Source organism: Antechinus flavipes, chromosome 3 (genome assembly GCF_016432865.1).
Source record: "Antechinus flavipes isolate AdamAnt ecotype Samford, QLD, Australia chromosome 3, AdamAnt_v2, whole genome shotgun sequence".
NCBI lineage: Eukaryota > Metazoa > Chordata > Mammalia > Dasyuromorphia > Dasyuridae > Antechinus > Antechinus flavipes.
The window spans coordinates 317,958,392-317,974,465 of record NC_067400.1 but is presented as its reverse complement, the minus strand read 5'-3'; the positions used below and the strand labels follow the sequence as shown (position 1 = coordinate 317,974,465).

General features: G+C 34.1%; 1 protein-coding gene across 3 annotated transcripts in view; it reads right to left on the bottom strand.

The window, feature by feature from the left end:
* SLC49A4 (solute carrier family 49 member 4) overlaps nucleotides 1-16,074 on the bottom strand; it is a 199,767-nt gene that overhangs the window by 158,953 nt on the left and 24,740 nt on the right. For all 3 annotated transcript variants that reach the window (XR_007951904.1, XM_051985412.1, XM_051985413.1), the window contains exon 2: nucleotides 11,885-11,981. Coding sequence is in view for 2 of the 3 variants with exons in the window: in XM_051985412.1 (XP_051841372.1) it covers nucleotides 11,885-11,981 (97 nt within the window). In the remaining variant the exon portion in view is untranslated. The remainder of the gene's footprint in view (nucleotides 1-11,884; nucleotides 11,982-16,074) is intronic.

Genomic DNA, 16,074 nt, shown 5'->3' with positions numbered 1-16,074 from the left:
TACAAGGTAATGTCTGAGCTGAGATTGAAAATAAACTAGGGATTTTAAGTGGTAGAGACGAGAAAGAAGCACATTTTAGGTAGGGGAATACCAGCACAAAGTGACAGATGGAGTAATATGAATAAGGGACAGTAAGAAAGCCTGTTTGAACCATAATACATGTGAAGGAAAAAGACATATAGTAGGACTCGAGAGGTAGATTGGGGCCAGGTTGTAAGGGACTTAGATCAGGTGATCTCCAATGATTCTGATTTTAGTTGTGAGGGCCTGGAAAGCAGAAGTCTCTTAAATAGAGTTCTCTTAGTCATCTTTTTTGTGTTTCCTCTCCCAAATAAAGAAGCTATCAAAAAGAATCCTTAAAGGCTGAAGGACAATGATATTCTTGCTCCAATAATCCTGAGACATGCCTATGAATTGAATGCATGGCTGTTGAGGTTTTTGGCTGGTTAAGCAAACTCGTCCCACTAGTCTCAAAGTCATAGCCCCTCATAGAGCTTACAAGGCAAAGGCATTGTAAAATGAAATAAAACATATTAATTAGATAGACTTGACTGATCAGAGCAGCAAAAAAGCATTTAAAAAAAATCTGAAACCACTTCTTCTTGCCTAATAGTGAATTAAAGATGAATATAACTCTACAACTGTAATTAATATTAACAACATAGGAAAAAAGTTAGGTTTCTGCTGTCTTCCTACAAAAACAAACATCATTTTCTATATGTTGGAAACAATTTAAAAACATGGTTAAAAAAAATGCTGATATCGCCTCCCAAAGCCATTCAATTCTAAGTTGTCACATATAGTAATTTCATTACAAATATATTCTTGAAACAATATCTTTCAATGGTTTAATTATGGATAATGTGAGCATAACATTCAGACAGTGCATCATAGCTTTAAAAAGGTAATTATTCTGACATATACTACCTTAATATAGTATTTTAATTATGTTGCCCTTCAAGCAGGAGTATCATTAACTTATCTAGCAGGAAGAGGGGTGGAATACTGAAGTTTTATGATTCCTAAAATTTGGAAGGGTATAAGGAGAACAGAGATAAATAATCTGTCAAAAAATTCACAGTATGAAAGCTGAATGTCAAGGTATGAAATTCAATTGCATAAACTTAACAGTCCAGTGCTTCTCAGGCACTAGAAGCAAAAAAAAAAACCAGTTAACAGAACCATAGAATTTAAAAGGGGAAAAAGGATCCTAGAAATCAAAACAGTCTATCTTTTCACATAATAAATGAGAAAAGTAGAGTCCAGAAAGTTCTAGTAATTGTCCTTGAGTAAATGAATGAAGGAAAAAACATTTATTAAACACTTCCTCTATGCCAGGTACTGCACAAAGTGTTCAGGGGAGAAAGAAAGAAAAATGCAAGCAAGCAAGAGAGTTTCTGTCCTTAGGAAGTTTACGTTTTGATAGGGAATTTATAAAGGGGAAAAATAAAGAAGAGGGAAGAGGAAGGCACTGGGCAGCAAGGTTTAGAAATGGCTAGGAGGCCTGATTCTAAGCAAGGTAAGTCGGAAGCTCACTTATCAGGACACTAGTAGAATCACAGAGGCACAGTTCAGGATCCAACTGAAGAGGAATGAGGAGGATGACCCAAGTGCAGGTGACTTACTTTGGAAATGACTAGGAAGTGATATAAAAATCAGTCCCTGGACAAAGTAAGATAAAAGCATTTATGATAAAAAGACCTTATCAGTCTTTTGTTATTGTTTTTCCAGTTATGACCAACTTTTCCTAACACCATTTGGGGTTTTCTTGGCCATTTCTTTCTACAGTTCATTTTACAAATGAAGAACTGAGACTAGTGGATGGAATTACATGCAGCCTCAGGGTGATACAGCTACTAAATTTCTGAGGCCAGATTTGAACCGACAAATATGAGTCTTCAGGCTGGTCACTCTATCACTATACCTTAGCAGAAATTGAATGGATGTCCATGTTGGAGAATGGCTGAATCAGAAAAGTCTCGAAAAACCTACGTAAACTGATGCTGAGCAAAGTGAGTAGACCCAAATGAAAGAACATTGTACATTGTAAAAACAAGATTATGTGATGATCAACTGTGATGGATATGGCTCTTCTCAACAATATAGGAAATTCCAACAGACTTGGGATGGAAAATGCCAATCACATCCCGAGAGAGGAATATAGAGATTGAATGTGGATCAAAGCATAGTATTTTCACCTTTTTGTTTTGTTTTTTTATTTCTTGTGTTTTTTTCCCTTTTGGTCATTTTTTTTTTTTTTTTGCATAACAGGACAAATATGGAAATATGTTTAAAAGAATAGCACATATTTAACCTATATAAGATTGCTTGCTGTCTTGGGGAGGGGAGAGGAAAGGAAGGGAGGGAAAGAGAAAAATTTGGAACACAAAGTTTTATAAAAATGAATGTTGAAAATTAACTTTATGTGTATATGGAAAAAATAAAATGCTACTGAAAAAATGCCAGTTAGGAAGAAAGATATATGAAAACAAACCCAAGTACAAACGCTGGAAATCTCTGCTGACAATTATATAAGTTTGAAAGTGTTGAGAGACCTTTTGATAAGTTAGTTGAGGAAGAGAAAAAAATAACAGCCAAAATGGAAAAGACCATGGATGATGGAGAAGATATCAATAATTACCAATTCATATGCCTTTCTCATTTTTTATAAAGTTTTTATGAGAAGTATATAAACACAGAGTATCCTTAATAAAAACATGAAAAGAGGCAAACAATTTTCTATAGCAGAGCATGTCTTTATAGCCATACAACCAACTGAAAGGTGCAGGGAATACAATATTCCATATGATTTATTGTTTATTGATTACAAAAAACACTTAAACTCAGTATGAAGTCTTAAAGCCTTTCTGGCAACAAGAATATCATGCATATTTTAAAAGCAAACAGAATTCTTTGATAAATGAACCATAGAGAACCATTCAAATACTTTGATTATTATACCAACTGAGGCATAAAATAGGAAGATGCATGTACAATGAAGACATTCACCATCACCATAGAGAATTTTTCCTTAAAGCCTTTTAAAAGGTAGAAAAATTCTCTACAGATAGTGAGGTTTTTAAGATGACCCTGCTTGCTCATGAAATTGTAGTGACTGCATCAAACCTAGACCACCACCAGAATTCCTAAGTGAGATTTACATTTACTGAAGAAGGGTGACTGGCCTATCAATTCATATTGGAAAAACTAAATGAAAGAAAAATGTCCAGGTCAGAACATGTATCTATGGCCTGTCTACTAAACTACTACATCAGTGCATATATCTGGATGGATATTGCAGATGAACAGGCATGAATTAGTGGAAGAACCATTCTGAGTTGGATTTGGGATACTATGTCATGCTTTTAATAATCCCAAACTGTGCCTCAACACAAAAACCCATCTTTTAAATTCCAATGTATTCTTGAAGCATTTAATTTCAGTTCTTTTGTTGTCATTAATGTATATTGTTTTCTTGGCTCAGCTTATATTATTTGGTATGATATCATGTATGTCTTTCCACACAGATAGCATCTTTTAAATAGTAAGCATTAAAGCATCAGAAGGCTTGGAATATGATATTCTGAAGAGCAATGAAGGTAGGACAATAACCAAGGACCATCTTCCCAACAAAAATGAATTTAATCTTTCAGGGGAAAACATGGACAGTCAATGAAAAAGAAGACTTTCAAGAATTCATGATGAAAAGAACAGAGTTGAATAGAAAATCTGATTTTCAAATACAGGATTCAGGAGAAGCACAAAGAGACAATCAGGAAAGGGAAATCATAAGGGACTTTATCAAGTTTATTTGTTTACATATCTACATAAGAGGATGTAACTCATAATTACTTTCGCATTATAACAGTTAGAAGGAGTATATAGAGACAGAGGACACAGGAGTGAGTTGAATATAGAGGGATAATAGCTAAAATAAAATAAAGGGGTAAGAGAGAAATGTACTGGAAGAAAGGAAAAGGAAGAGGTAGAATGGTGTGAAATAACTTCCATAAAAGAGGTAAGAAAAGTCTTTTATAGTGGAGGACAAATGGAAAAGGGGAGGAGTGAGTGAACCTTACTCTCATCAGAATTGGCTCAATAAGGAAATAACACACACATTCAAAATGGGTATCAACATCTATCTTACATTACAAGAAAGTAGAAGTAGAAGGGGATATAAAAAGGTTGACAGAAGAGAAGGCATACTGAGAGGATGGTCAGAAGCAAAACACTTAAAGGACAAGGTGAAAAGAGATAATAGAATAAATGGGGAAAAGACAATGATTGTAATTATGAAAAGAATTTTGAAGCAAGTTTTTCTGATGAAAGCATTATTTCTCAAATGTATAGGGAACTGAGTCAAATTTATGAAAACGAGCCATTCCTCAACTGATAAGTGATCAAAAGATGAACTCCACCCAAAGGACAATAAAATCATGTATATCATTTAGCCTAACAATACCACTGATAGGCATGAATCCTAAAAGAGATTTTTTTTTAAAGGAAAAGGAACTACATGTATACAAAAATATTTATAGGAGCTGTCTTCTAAAAGCAAAAAACTAAAAACTGAAGGGGATGCCATCAATTGGAGAATGGCTGAATAAATCCTGGTACGTGATTTATAAGAAATGATGAGCAGAAAAACCTGGAAAGTCCTCCATGAGCTCAAGTAAACTGAACTGTGTACAAAGTAATAGCAATGATATGGAATGATAAGCTGTGAATGACTTTACTATTCTTAGCAATATAATGATCCAAGACTACTCTGGAGGACTTATTATGAAAAATGCCACCCATAATCCAGAGAAATAATTGATTGTGTCTGAATACAGGTTGAAGCATGATTTAAAAAAAAAAAAACTTATTTCTTGAGGGCTTTTGGGTTTTTTTGAGGGGGAAGATCTGTTTTCCTTCACAACATGACTTTTATGGAAATTGTTTGTATAACTTCACATGCTCCTTCACAATAGGGGAAGGTGACAATGGGGAAGAAGGGACAGAACTTGGAATTCAAAGTTTTAAAAAGAAATGAAAAACTTAATTACATGTAACTGGGGAAAATAAAACATTAAAATCTAAATAAATAAATAGCAAGCAAGCTTTGCCTAGTCAAAAAAAGCTTTGATAAAGATTCCTTTTCAGTAAATGAATAAATGAAAGGATATTTATTAAATGCTTATTATTTCCCAGGGGACTAAGGATACAAAGAGGTAGTGTCTACCTTCGAGGAACTGTGATTGGGTATACAGCCATCATGTTCGTATCAATGATAACCAAGTGCTTATCATTTATAGTGGTAAAATCACAATTGTAAGTGTTATGATGATAACTGTAAGATATTATTAAGATACAATGCATATTGAAAGTAGCTGTCCCAGAAAGAGCTACAATTACAGACAAGTTCAAGAAAAGAAATAAGAAAAAATTCCCATTGAATTTTCCAAATTTGGAGAGCACATTGTTTTTTCTCCACATTTATATCTTACTCTAAGTATCTGATGAGTGCATCTTCTTTCCAATTTTCTCTTGCCTTCCATTCACCTCAGAATTTAGAAATATTCACTTGAAACCTACCCCCTTTTTCCCTAAGAAGAGCAGACAAATTAAACTATTAAATTCAAGATAAGCTTCTGTCTCCTTAAGAATATATGATCACGGGGCAGCTAAATGGTGCAATGGATAGAGCACCAGCCCTTAAGTCAGAAGGACCTGAGTTCAAATCTGGCCTCAGATACTTAATACTTCCTAGCTGTGTGATCCTGGGACAAGTTATTTAACCCCAAATGCCTCAGTTAAAAAAAAAAAAAAAAAAGAAAGGAAAAAAAAAGAATATATGATCAAGAGGACATGGACAGATTAAAAAAAAAATGAGAGCAAAGAAAGAAATGATAACAGTCAATAACCATATGGGGGGAGGAGAGAAACCACTATTAAGACAAATGCAAATTTTAAGTCTTAAGGTTTCACTTCATACCCAGACAATTGGTGAGGATGATAAAAAAAATAATAATATTGTAGGGTCATGGGAAGACCAATATGTTATTAGAGCTGTGAATTAATTGAACCATTGTAGAAAACAACTTTAGATTATGCAAGAAAAGTCTAACTATGAAGAATACTAAAGAAAACACTAAACCATACATGTCTTTTGACCCAGTGATCCCCACCAGTTTTATATATCCTAAGGAAGCCAAAGGCAGAAACAAAAGTCCTATAATATATGCCAAAATATTTATAGAAACAGGTCTTATGGTACAAAAAATTGGAAACAAAGTCAAGTTTGTTTGTTTTTTTTTTTTTTTGCTGAAGCAATTAGGGTTAAGTGACTTGCCCAGGGTCACACAGCCAGGAAGTGTTAAATGTCTGAGACCATATTTGAACTAGGTCCTCCTGACTTTAGGATCTATCCACTGTGCCACCTAGCAGCACCTAAAGTCAAGATTTTTAAATATGTTCCAAGATACTGTAATATTGTTTTGCCCTAAGAAATTATGAATGTAAGAAATTTAAAGCATGGAAAAGATGTATACGAACTGATGAAGAAAGAAGGAAATAAAAGCAAAAGAACACAAAGGCTATGATAATATAAGAGGGAAAAATTCAAAAAGGCTAGATGAGTTCAGATTAAATACAATTATCAGTCTTAATTCTATAAGACATATACACTATCTTCTTCATCATAGATGATTGCAAGTACAAAATCCTAAATATTCTGTTGGACAAGGTTATTTTTTGCTTTACTGTTTTTTTATGCTTGAAGGAGGAAAGAGGAGATAAGGAATAAATTATTTACACAGGAGAAAAGAGGTAGAAAAGAAATTTCAGCTCCCTGGCTCAGGCCACCCTTATGATTCTTGAATAATATAATACTCAATCCCTAAAGAACACAGCAGCAATACCCTAGACTGTGTGCTAAACACTATGCAAAGCACTTTAACAAATCTCTCATTTGATTCTCATGACAACCCTACAAGGTAGATGCTGTTGTTCCCCATTTTACAGTTAAGAATGCTGAGGCAGAGAGCACTGTTAAGTGACTTGCCCAGGGCCACATATCGAGTAAATGTCTGAGATTCTTAGAGAGAGTTCCACTTGGGGGGGGGGGGGGGGGGGGGGGGGGGAGGGGAAGTATAGCAGATGACTAACATCTGTGATAAAAAATAAAAAGACAGGAATTAATCTTTAAAAAAAATTTCTCTATGAAAATATAAGACATCATTGTGTGATGATTGAGGATAATGTTTTTAAAGTAATTCTCCACAGTTTAAAGGATTTATATTCTAGGATTAGCCTGAAGTGCTTTGGGGAATCTAAGCTTTACATATTTAACTGGAAAGGGTTTAGCTCTAGAATGCACAAATTTCTCAATTTTGCCACAAAAAAGGACTGCATTTCTATACTATAGAAAATAATAGGATTTGCATATCATTCTTACTCTGAGCTCACTTCCCTTGTAATTACTGGAAGGTGAGGAAAGACATTAATTCATTCTTCTTAAAGGAAAATTTGTAAATTAAAATGTACTTGGGAAATACTTTTATCGTAAAGTGGGTTGTAAATGTATTAAGAGTTATGAGAACTATAACTAATCTGGTGAAATATAGGAGGAAGCAGTACAGTCCAGCTTCCCCAACAATACCAGACCAGAGAACCAAGGTCCCAAGCAGGGCTTGGACAGCAGCCTGGTTGCCCAAATTAATTGGACTAAGCTCGAGGCCCACAACAAGGCTAGTACAACAGTACAGTTGCTTTGAAACTGCTAAATTCTTCAACCACTTCAAGGTACTAAGTCTAGTTACAGTCTACTGGAGAACCATAGGCAAATCTGCAGCTGACTGTCTAGAGACAAACTAAGGTCTGGAACTCAGACTTCCAGGAGAGTGATCAGACAGTAACCTTGATATGATTGCATATAACATCCTTGGAAAAATTTCAGCTCCCTGGCTCAGGCCACCCTTATGATTCTTGAATAATATAATACTCAATCCCCAAAGAATACAGCAGCAATACCCTAGACAAAACAGACCAGAAACCATACAAAATTCCAACAGTTGTGTACAGAGCCTAGTTCTAACACAAAGTTCCAACCTAGGAAGTAAGGTTAGAAGAATAGTAAATAAAAAATAAAGAGCAATTATGATGCCAGGGAGGCCCAAGACACAAACCTGGAAGAAAATAACTTCAAAATACCTATAAGCAAAGCCACAAAAACAAACAGCTTGGTCACAAGAGCAAATACAATTCTTAGAAGAAATGAAAAATGAGTTTAATAAATGATATTACAAATGAAATAAAAAATTCAGAGAAAAGAGGTAGAAAAGAAATGAGAGCTTTGAAGCAAAGCCTTGGAAAGAGAATTAACATTTTAGTGTAAGAGGTTTCAAAAACATTACCCTAGTGGCAGGCAGACTCTTTTAAAATTAAACTGGCCCAAACAGAAGTTATGATTCCATAGTACCCAAGAATGAGTAGAACTAGACTACCGGATTTTGGAAAAAAGTATAATCTATCAACCATTAGAGCATCTGTAACAACTGATGGATGTACCATGCATTCTCCCAGAAGACTGTTTTTATCCACGTAATCTCTTATTTTTTCTTTAATTTTTTAGAAACTGGGACACATTAATATGACTTCAATTTCCATTTCTCCTCAGGTACACTGGGGCAATCAATGAATCATTTATTAAACACCTACATTCCAGGCATGGTGGCTATAAATAGAGAAACAAATAATCAGGTCACTCTAGTGATATTTTAGTTCTAAAAGGACAAATGAAGAGCTTCATTTTTTAAAGTATAGAACCAATGCTTACCAACTAGAAATAATAAATGTCACAGGAAACTCCATGATGATTCTGACTAATTTTAATAAGGGCCATCAATCAACTATCAAGAATAAAAAATATTAAATATAAATAATACCAAGAGTAAATCAATTTGGCTCTGGGCTGGATTGAGCCAATGACAAAGGAAATGATTCTGTGATCATTAATCCACTAAACTGAGGTACTGGTTCAGGGATCACACAGCTAGCCCTCTTTAAATCAGGTCAATATAATTTAGAGTCAAAAATTCCAATAAATGTCACCTCAGATCTCTGCAGTAAGCCAGGCCCAGCCCTGCTTTTGCACTGTTCCCTCTAGGAATCCTTTAATGATGTGCTTTTCATAAAGCCAGACCATACAATGGCACAGCACTAACTAGGGCTCAGATCTGTGCTGCTGACTCCCCAACTAAACTCATCTTCAGGAAATGATGGTATCATCTACTGGAACATCTGACAATATTCAGTACTCAGCAGAGCAAGAAGATTCTTATCCTTCAACAGCTTGGATCCTTTATATTACTTACAGTATCCATGTATAAGAAGAGAAATGGCCTGTCTATTTAATTATTCTATCATCTATTATTTAGTGATGGTATTCATATGGTAAAGGCACAATAAAGTAATTAAATTCTCTATGAACTTTTAGGTATATAAACTGAAAGAATGAATAGTTTAGTAAAAGAATGCATTTGAGTCCCAACTCAGTTATACTTGCTGTATAACTTTGTGCAGTTTCCTCATCTGTAAAATGGAAGTAGTAACAGCATCTACCTCACAGGGTTATTGGGAATCAGATGAGATAACTTTCAGTGGACCAGGCATTGGACCTGGAGTTAGGAAAAGTGGACTTCAAATATGGCCTCAAATACTTACAAATTTTGTGACCCTGAGCAAGCCATTTAATCTGCCTCAGTTTCCTCATCTAAAAAAATGGGGATCAGAACAGCATTGACTTCACAGGGCTGTTTTAAGATTCAAATAAAATAATATTTATGCTTAGTACAGGTGCCTGGCACATATTACATGCTTAATAAATACTTGTTAATTTTTTTAAATTAAAAATTCAAAAAAAATTTTAAAAAAATTCAAAAATAAATGATGGACAGAAACAGCTACACCCAAAGAAAGAACACTGGGAAACGAATGTGAACTATTTGCATTTTTGATTTTCTTCCCGAGTTATTTTTACCTTCTGAATCCAATTCTCCCTGTGCAACAGGAGAACTGTTTGGTTCTGCAAATATGTATTATATCTAGGATATACTGCAACATATTTAACATATATAGGACTACTTGCCATCTTGGGGGGGGGGGGAGTGGAGGGAGGGAGGGGAAAAAAACGAAACATAAGCGAGTGCAAGGGATAATGTAAAAAATTACCCTGGCATGGATTCTGTCAATACAAAGTTATTATTAAATAAAATAAAATTTAAAAAAAATTCAAAAAAGTTTTGCAAACTTTAAAGTAGTATATAAACATCAGCTATTACTACTGTGGAAAGAACCAAAAGCTTGGAAAGCTACAAATAAAGTTTACCAAAGAGCCAAAAGAGTGTATTGATGCTTCAATGGGAGTCTAATAAATAAGGCTTTTATATCTGGTCATTAGGCAGGCATGTCTAAAAATAAATAAGTTTATCTCTTTTAAATTCCTCAGAGTATAGAAGCTGGCTAGTCTTATGCTACAAAGTGACTGCAAGGTGCCTATCATGTGTTTTTGAGATTTAGATCTTTTGAAATCTCTGAAAGATCTACTATTGAATTGTCTGGGTTATGTGCTGATTTTAGCTCTCTCTCCAAGAAAAGTTCATGACATAGCTGTATATGAAAGAATCCAAAGTGGAAATTATTCTAAAAAAGGAATTCTTAATCTTTGTGTGTATGTTCCAAGGATGACCTTGGAAGATATATGAATCTTATACACTCTTTGTTGTTGAATCAGTTTAGTCATATCCAACTCTTGGTGACTTCTCTTGGAAGAGACACTGGAGTAGTCTGCTATTCCCTTTTCCAGCTCATTTTACAGGTGAGGAAACTGAGGCAAACAGTGTTAAATAAATAAATGCTCATTGTACTTATCTGGATTTATGTTCCATGAATCTCAATAAATCTCAATAAATATATCAATAGCTGCCCCATGAACTCCTTAAATGTTTTTAAATGCATAAAATCAAGTATGTGCGATCACAAAGGAAGCCACTTACATTAAAATAGTTATCAAAATATTTTTAAACAAGTTCAAGGATCTCAGGTTAAGAATCCCTGTTCTAAAAAGAAATGTTTTCAGTGGATTACCTCAACAGATCTGCTACCACACTTTTAAAATCAGCAATGAACAAAAATTACCACTCCGATTACAACCCATTAGATGAACATATATGGTGCTTGTCTAAGAAAAGGCCGAAGTGTGAATACTATGGAAACTCTAATAGTCATAAAATGAGGTCTTTATTTAAAAGTGTTCTTTCTTATAATATTTTCAACAACTGAGCTGAATATATTTCTCTTTTCCTTTTATCACTGACTTATTCTCTCTCATTCATTTAACTGACTTATCTATTCCTAGAAATACTGTCTCTAATTTCTCTTAATCTCTTTCCTAGCCAGCATGCTACAGTTAACTTAGTGCCACACAAAATACAAAAGAGTAAAAAATATGTATATTCATTTGTACTTTTAAAGAATAAATTTCTATACTTATATCTGAATGAGGGTAGTCTGAGAATTAGCAATATATTGTCACCATATGTAATTCAAACTGCTTTGAAAAGAAATCTAGTTCTTACTAAAATCCAAAATGGTTTTATTTCTTCTTTTTAAAATACTAAAATTTAAATTCAGAATTTCCTACACTGGATACATACTTTTAAAACAACAAACAAATGCCATTTTTAAACACCAAAATGACAAATCCTGCTAAATCTGCAAAATAAATTAAGTGCTACTATATACAACAGGGCCCTCTACCGATAGACATTTTCATAAAGGAAAACAAATTACATACACACACACACACACATATGTATATATAAAACTACAGAATTTAATTTACCTTTTTTTAATCTCTATGTCTGATGATACAGGTATGCATCTTAGACCTGTTCCCAAAACCATAAGAAAGGATGTCAGCAGCACAGTTACCCGGAGACCTAAAACATAAAATAATCTGAATTATTTTTCTACTTTTTAATCACATTAATATATCAAATCTGTCCATATGATATACTACAAACACATCATAAGGATATTTAATTCAAAAATTTTTTTAGTGATTTTCTCCCCACCTCCACCCCATGTAAATAAATGTCTAATTTTAAAACTGTATGTTGAAAAGGACATTAGTCCACTATGGTGTTACCCCAGAATTCTTATCAAGTGGCACAACAAAAACTGAATAATCTCTAGGTCTTCATTAAAGTAAAAAGCAAGAAGAGAAGTACTCTACAGAATCAATTCCCTTTCCTTTTTCCTGATCCCACTGAAGCCCCAGAGTTTATCAGCCATTCTATGGATGTTAATTCAAGAGCCCTATCTAACCCTTGCAACACTACTTGCTGATTTATACCATAAATCCCCCATCACGGTCCTTCTGAGTTTTTCAGTTGGATATTTTCCTCCACTCATTTGAAGAATTTTACTCTATGTACCCTAAATGAATTCCCAAAGAACTTCCTACCTTTTCTGCTTACATCCCACCTTCAGAGTGCCACCAGTCAGTAAGTGATAAAGAAGCTGTTCTCAAAAGACTGGAAATATAGAAAATGACTCTGGAAGACCTACTTTCTTTTTCTGAATGGGCACTGCTCAGTTACATTAAGGAGCCTTTAAAGATCTGAAAGGATTCAAGAAGTAAATCTAGAAGGCACTGTCCCATAGGTACCTAAAGAACATCTATCAGACATTTTATGGATCCTTCAAACATACGAGGCACAGTGGAAAGAACAAAGGATTTAGAGTAACTGTGAGGTCAAATCTTCCTAAAATGATTACTATGAGATAGGAGCTTTAAAACTCTTTGGGGCTCAGCTTCCCCACCTATACACTAAGGAAATTATCTCTAACTGAAGGTGGTACTTTCCTGCTCTTAACATTAGGATCCTACTATTTTACATATAGATGAGTTAGTAGAAGGAGCACTGGTCCTGGAATGAGGGAACCTGGTTCATGTTCAGTCTGCCATGCTCATACCTTTTGTGACTTGGCTCAGCCACTTCACCTTCCTATCTCAATTTCTTCAATTGTAAACAGTGTGGTTGGAACAAACCTATGATTTTCATAATTGTGCCTCTAATCCTGAAAAGGGCTATTGATCTCCTATTACTAATGTGAAGTTAAATAAAATAACAGCTCAGGTTAGCAAAGCATTTTCTTTAAAATACTAAATGGTAGGCAATGATATCTCCACCTTCACTTTTTAGAAAAGGAAACCAGGAGTCAGAAGTCTTAAACAAATAGCCTGGGTCTATCATATCAGAACTAGATAATTTCATGATATATGTTTATTGCTTTAGTATAGTGCCTGGTACATCACATGTTTTTTGTTTTGTCTTTGTGTCCCTAAGCCTAGCACAGTGCTTTTATTTTTCTCTCAATAATATTTTTATTTTTTCCAAATACATGTAAAAATAGTTTTCAACATTCTTTTTTTTTTTTTTAAGACTTTGTGTTCCAAATTTTTTAAGACACTAAGCAATCTGATATAGGTTAAACATGTGCGATTGTTCTATACATAATTCCACACTTATCATGCGGCACAAGAAAAAAACAGACCAAAAAGGAAAAAAAAAATGAGAAAAAAAAGAAAAAACAAACAAGCAAACAACAACAAAAAAAGGTGAAAACCCTATGTTGTGCTCCACATTCAGACCCCATAATCCTCTCTCTGGATGCAAATGGCTCTCTCCATCACAAGTTTATTGGAATAGGCCCGAATAACCTCAATATTGAAAAGAAACATGTTCATCATAGTCAATCATGACATAATATTGTTGTTGCTGTGTGTAATCTTCTCTGGGTAGTACTCACTTCACTCAGCATCAGATCATGCAACTCTCTCCAGGCCTCTCTGAAATTATCCTGCTGATCATTTCTTATAGAACAATAATATTTCATAACATTCATATACCACAATTTATTTAGCCATTCTCGAATTGATGGGCATCCACTCAGTTTCCAGTTTCTAGCCACTACAAAAAGGGCTGTCACAAACATTTTTGCACATGTGGGTCCCTTTCCCTCCTTTAAGATCTCCTTGGGATATAAGCCCAGTAGAGACACTGCTGGATCAGAGGGTATGTATGGTTTGATAACTCTTTGGGAATAATTCCAAATTGTTCTCTAGAATGGATGGATCAGTTCACAACTCCATCAACAATGTATTAGTGTCCCAGTTTTCCCACATCCCCTCCAACATTTATCATTATCTTTTTTTGTCATCTCAGCTAATCTGAGAGATGTGTAGTGGTACCTCACAGTTGTCTTAATTTGCATTTCTCTAATAGAAATTTAGAGCATTTTTTCATATGACTAGAGATGGTTTTAATTTCGTCATCTGAAAATATTCTGTCCATATCCTTTGATCATCTATCAATTGGGGAATGACTTATATTCTTATAAATTTGACACTGGTCATCTATATATTTTAAAAATAAGGCCTTTATCAGAAACATTGGTTGCAAAAATTTCCCACCCCCAATTTCTGCCTCCCTTCTGACCTTTGTTACATTGCCATTCTTATGCAAAATTATTTTAACTTAATGCAATCAAAATTATTCATTTTGCATTTCATAATATTCTCGAGTTCTTTTTTGGCCACAAATTCCTTTCTTTTCCACAGACCTAATAGGTAGATTATTCTTCGCTCTACCAATTAGCTTATGATATTACCCTTTTATCTAAATCATGAACCCATTTCAACCTTATCCTGGTGCAGGGTGCTAGATGTTTGTCAATGACTAATTTCTGCCATACTATTTTCCAATTTTCCCAGCAGTTTTTGTCAGATACTGAGTTTTTAATCCAGAAATTGAAGCTATATTACTACAGTCATTGACTATTGTGTCTTGTTAATCTAACCTATTCCACTGATCATTACTCCAATTCTTAGTCAGTACTGAATGGTTTTGATTATCACTGCTTTATAATACAATTTTAGATCTAGTACAGCTAGACCACCATCCTTTGCATTTTTTTTCCCATTAATTCCATTGATAGTCTTGACCTTTTGTTTTTCCAGATGAATTGTTATTATTTTTTCTAGCTCTATAAAGTAACTTTTTGGCAGTTGGATTGGTATGGCACTGAATAAGTAGATTAACTTAGATAGAATTGTTTATTTTATCTCAGCCTATCCATGAACATTTGATCTTCCAATTGTTTAGTTCTAACTTTATTTTTGTTAAAAGTGTTTTGTAATTGTGCTCATATAATTCATGCCTTTGTTTTAGGAAGTAGACTCCCAAATATTTTATATTGTCTATAGTTACCTTAAATAGGATTTCTCTCTCTCTTGCTGCTGGACTTTAATGGTGACATATAGAATTGCTGATGAATTATGTGGGTTTATTTTCTTAGTACAGTTCTTACACATATTAAGCACATAAAGTTTGTTAGCTTGGTTAAAATACAAGATTCCTTGAAAAAAAAATGCAAACACAACTTTGTTCAATACCTTTGATTATTTTGATATTAATAAAGTATAATACAGGATGACTCATGTTCACTTTCTGGTATAATAGTCCAAACATTGGGCTTTAATTCTGACCACAAAGTAATTTAACATCTGTGGTTTCTATTAACAAAAACAACTAAATTAGTATTATTTAATTTAATATTTTATTTTTCCCAGTTACATACAATGCAATTTTTAAACATTTGTTTTTAAAATGTTGAGTTTCAGGTTTTCTTTCTTCCTTTCCCCTTCCTCCCCAAACTGAGAAGCTGTATGTGAAGATATGTAAACCATTTCTATAAAAGTCATGTTGTGAAAGAAAATATAACCCCTCTCCCCCAAAAAAACCTCAAGAAAAATAAAATTTAAAAAGTATGCTTTCAATCTTTACTCAGATACAATCAGTTTGTTTTTGGGTTGTTTTTTTTTTTTTTTTGCTGAGGCAATTGGGGTTAAGTGACTTGTCCAGGGCCACACAGCCAGGAAGTATTAAGTGTTTGAGGTTAGATTTGAACTCAGGTCCGCCTGCCTTCAGGGCTGATTCTCTATTCACTACACCAACTAGCTGTCCC